General features: G+C 41.0%; 1 protein-coding gene across 1 annotated transcript; it reads left to right on the top strand.

Annotated features, from left to right (window-relative positions):
* Nucleotides 1–596: 596 nt before the first annotated feature.
* On the top strand, nucleotides 597–1,815 carry lyrm2 (LYR motif containing 2). The gene is made up of 3 exons (XM_066691406.1): nucleotides 597–714; nucleotides 1,148–1,288; nucleotides 1,482–1,815. The coding sequence occupies exons 1-3, from the start codon at nucleotides 670–672 to the stop codon at nucleotides 1,560–1,562; spliced, it is 267 nt and encodes an 88-aa protein (XP_066547503.1). The 5' UTR covers nucleotides 597–669; the 3' UTR covers nucleotides 1,563–1,815.
* The last annotated feature ends 2,360 nt before the right edge of the window (nucleotides 1,816–4,175 follow it).

Below are 4,175 nucleotides of genomic sequence, written 5' to 3'. Positions count from 1 at the left end.
AACGAGTGGTTATTTCAGTCAAAGTTGCTCTTCTATCAGCTTGAATCAGTCGGCCCATTCTCCTCTGACCTCTAGCATCAACAAGGCATTTTCGCCCACAGGACTGCCGCATACTGGATGTTTTTCCCTTTTCACACCATTCTTTGTAAACCCTAGAAATGGTTGTGCGTGAAAATCCCAGTAACTGAGCAGATTGTGAAATACTCAGACCGGCCCGTCTGGCACCAACAACCATGCCACGCTCAAAATTGCTTAAATCACCTTTCTTTCCCATTCAGACATTCAGTTTGGAGTTCAGGAGATTGTCTTGACCAGGACCACACCCCTAAATGCATTGAAGCAACTGCCATGTGATTGGTTGGTTAGATAATTGCATTAATGAGAAATTGAACAGGTGTTCCTAATAATCCTTTAGGTGAGTGTATATATATAAATATATATTCCAAATATATATATATATATATATATATATATATGAAGCAAAAAGAAGTTTATTTAAAGAAAACAAATATTCGCAATATCTTGTCGATTTCACCCCGCTCCGCATGGAGGCGCTGCGCTCTACTCGATGTTTGTCTTCTCTGTGTTAAAGGGGAAACTGATCTCTGTGGTGTCTGTGTAGAGGAGTTTAAGGGTGATTAACACTTGAACATAAACACGTTGTTCCGAATGGCAGCTTCAATGATACCTCCAACAGCACTGAGTCTGAAACAGGTAGATAATGACAGTGATCCTATTATATATATATATATATATATATATAATTATTATTTTTTTTTATTAACTGGGACGATTTCATGTGCAGACAGTAAAGTTACACTAGCAGTAATCTGCTCAACGTCAAACATGTTCTGGCTGAACTGCTTGAATGTAATCAGAAAAAAGACTCGTCACAGATTCAGGTGAATATACACGCCTGGGAGATGTTGTATTATTGCTAGTATATGGCAAGGACGTGAGAGTATTTTTAGCCGCCTCGATTAGGTTGACGCGCAGATCAATATTATGGTGGCATTCGTGTTGCGCAGATTCCCGTAGTTCTGCGCGGCTCCACCAATGGGATCAGTGGGATTCTACAGATCTGCGCAGGACTGCGGGAATCTGCGCTGCTGGAGCGCATGTGTAATGTGTGCGGTTTGGTGTGCAGTTCTTGCAGCGGCAGAAGGTCCTCGGTCTGTACAGGAGCATGTTGAGGACCATCGCCCGGGTGCCCAACGATGCGGACCGGCAGTACCTGAGGCGCTGGGCCAGAGAGGAGTTCAAGAGGAATAAAGATGCCACCGACCAGGTGAGGAGTAGTTTCCTTTTAAGAGTGTGTGTGTGTGTGTGTGTGTGGCTTTATGAAGGTTAACTATAATTGTAATCTTTGTTTAAACACACACCACAGGGAGATGGCACAGAATCCAACATATACATAAATTGTTGCACTTTTCTTTTTCTGAGCTACTGTCTTTTACAGCGTTGGTTTACTGTTTCCTCAGGATGTGATTCGTATGATGGTTACACAGGCGAACATGCACCTTCAGGATCTTCAGAAAACCCTGGCCCTGGCAAACAGCTAGTACTGCAGCATGCCGCCTGATACAGCAGCTCCCTGAGACACAGACTCATGCACTACGGCATGGCCAAGACCGTCACAGCAGCTCAGCCTGTGGGAATTGTTACCCGGACCTTCCAGTTGATATCAGTGGCGGATTTTATGGCATCTAGCTTTTTAAATCTAGTTCTACAATACATTCAAGTAAGTTATTAAATACATTAAAATGACTCCTTAACATAATAAACATTGCCTGGCCCTTTCTGACCTGGACTTTACACCCTGGAATGATACATTTCAAAATTCATGTCAAGTGTGTGGATGGGTGGGTGAGGAATTTTATTATGATGCTCTGTAGTCTGTTTTTGTTTGGTGGTACAGGTTTGTAATGTACCACATACATAACAATGCCTAAACACTGAACAAAATAGTGGCCTCTTCTCATACCTACGTCTCATCTTTGTAGTGGCCTCTTCTCATACCTACGTCTCATCTTTGTTCAGTTGTTTCCTCTGCAAATATTATTGCAGTCTTGTCTGCCTATTTCTAATGTCACCCTGCCTACCTTTATATGGTGTACACAAATAGTAAGGACTGGAAAGCCTGCCTGGTGTCGGAGTCATTCTCACTATTTAAAAAATGTAATTTATGTCTACAAGGCACTATCTGGTCTTGCGCCCCAATATATCAGTGATCTTTTACATCCTTATTCCCCTGTCAGAGTGCTTAGGTCTTTCATTGTTGCTATAGATCTAAGGGCGATCGTGCATTTTCTGTGATAGATCCTAATCTCCCTTTCCATGTGAGGTCAGCATCATTAGCCATTTTTAAATCTTCTTTAAAAACATATTTTTACTGAATAGATTATTGAATATTTCGAAATGGATACATTTTATGATGCTGTATTCCACATTTTTACTCTGTTTTTTTGTTCGTTTCATCTGTAAAGCACTTTGGCTCAACTTTTGTTGTTTTTAAATGTGCTCTATAAATAAAGGTTGACTTGACTTGACTGCTGAAACAGACAAGTAACAAGTAACTGTCACTGACTGTAGGGATGGTAATGCGCCAGGTTTGCTAGCTCTGGCTCCAGAGCTTCAGCTCCAGCTGCGGGCCGGCTCCAGCAGCCCCTCTCCAGCTCCCGAGCGGCTCCGGTGCAGCTCCAAACAGCTCCAGCGCCTGCTGCTTTTAAACAGCTCCAGTGCCACCAAAAACTACAAACTTGGATGGGATCATTATTTATGTTTTAAGTTGCTTTGCTCTACATTTTCTGAGACGATAAAAGTTTTATTTACTCTTTTTTACTTTTTTTGTGTAAATAACTTTTAACAAAACCAAAATATTAGTAACATAAATGTTTGTTTAACCATTCAAACATGAAAAAGAAGAAAATCGTACAATAAAGATGTCTGGCAATTAGAGTTGCCATCTGGCCAGTATTTTACTGGACTGTCTGGTATTTTGTCGTTGTTTGGAAGATGTCCGGTTATGTAAAGCACTATGTACTGTGAATGTAGCAGGTGTACTGGTGCGGTACTAGCGCACATATGCTGACTCGTGCTTTGGCATTGTGTTTATTTATTCTTCAATTGAAATATATGTCTATGGGATATGTAATTAAAAATGTTATTAGTGTAAAGTTTGCCCTCCATTTGCCCATCGTGGTCAAATTGCCAGCAACCCCCTTTGGTAGGCGTTTCGCCAGCCACACACCCCACACCACAGTAAAGCCTTCAGAGGTTATCCCTCCCAATATCACCTGCAGTTATTTTAATGGATAATTTCAATAGCAAAGTCGACAGTATTAGAAATCAGATAGAATTGGAAAAATACACAAATACTATAGCTGATGCATGCAGTCCTTCACTGGCCCTGCCTACCTTAGACTAATTTAATGCAGTAAATCATCAAGAATTAGTCCCCTTAATTACTAAAATGAAAACTACAACCTGCACACCCACCCTATACCCACTAAAATGCTAAAAAATTCTCTTCCATTAATTATTCACATAATACACAATAATATTACGGCTCTTCATCCTCAGGATCTGTTTTCGAATCCTTTAAAATAGCTGTAATTAAACCACTTCTTAAGAAATCTAGTGCTGACTCTAATTCACTTAATCATTACCGACCTATTTCAAACCTTCCCTTCCTTTCTAAGGTTTGAGAGAAAGTAGTTGCAAACCAATTGCAAGCTTTTTCAACTAATCAAATTTATGAAAAGTTTCAATCAGGTTTCTGGTCTGACCACAGTACTGAAACGGCCCTGTTGAAAGTATTAAATTACATGTTTCAGTCTTCAGACGTAGGGCATTCCACTGTTATTATTTTTCTAGACTGAATTGTGGCTTTTGACACATAATATTGATACACCGCTTAGAAAACCTTGTTGGCCTATCTCACAATGTTCTATCCTGGTTTAAATCATATCTGCCAAACAGACTCCAATATGTACAGGCGTACCCCAAGGCTCTGTCCTGGGCCCCCTCCTGTTCTCTCTCTACACTCGCTCCCTGGGCCCCCTCATCGCATCCCATGGTTTCTCCTACCACTTCTATGCTGATGATGCCCAGATCTTCCTGTGTTTTCCCTCTTCTGACCCTCTCATCCCCTCTCGCATCTCTTCCCGTTTGTC

The sequence above is a fragment of the Amia ocellicauda genome, chromosome 1 (assembly GCF_036373705.1).
Source record: "Amia ocellicauda isolate fAmiCal2 chromosome 1, fAmiCal2.hap1, whole genome shotgun sequence".
Classification (NCBI taxonomy): domain Eukaryota; kingdom Metazoa; phylum Chordata; class Actinopteri; order Amiiformes; family Amiidae; genus Amia; species Amia ocellicauda.
This window is presented reverse-complemented; position numbering and strand designations above follow the sequence as displayed.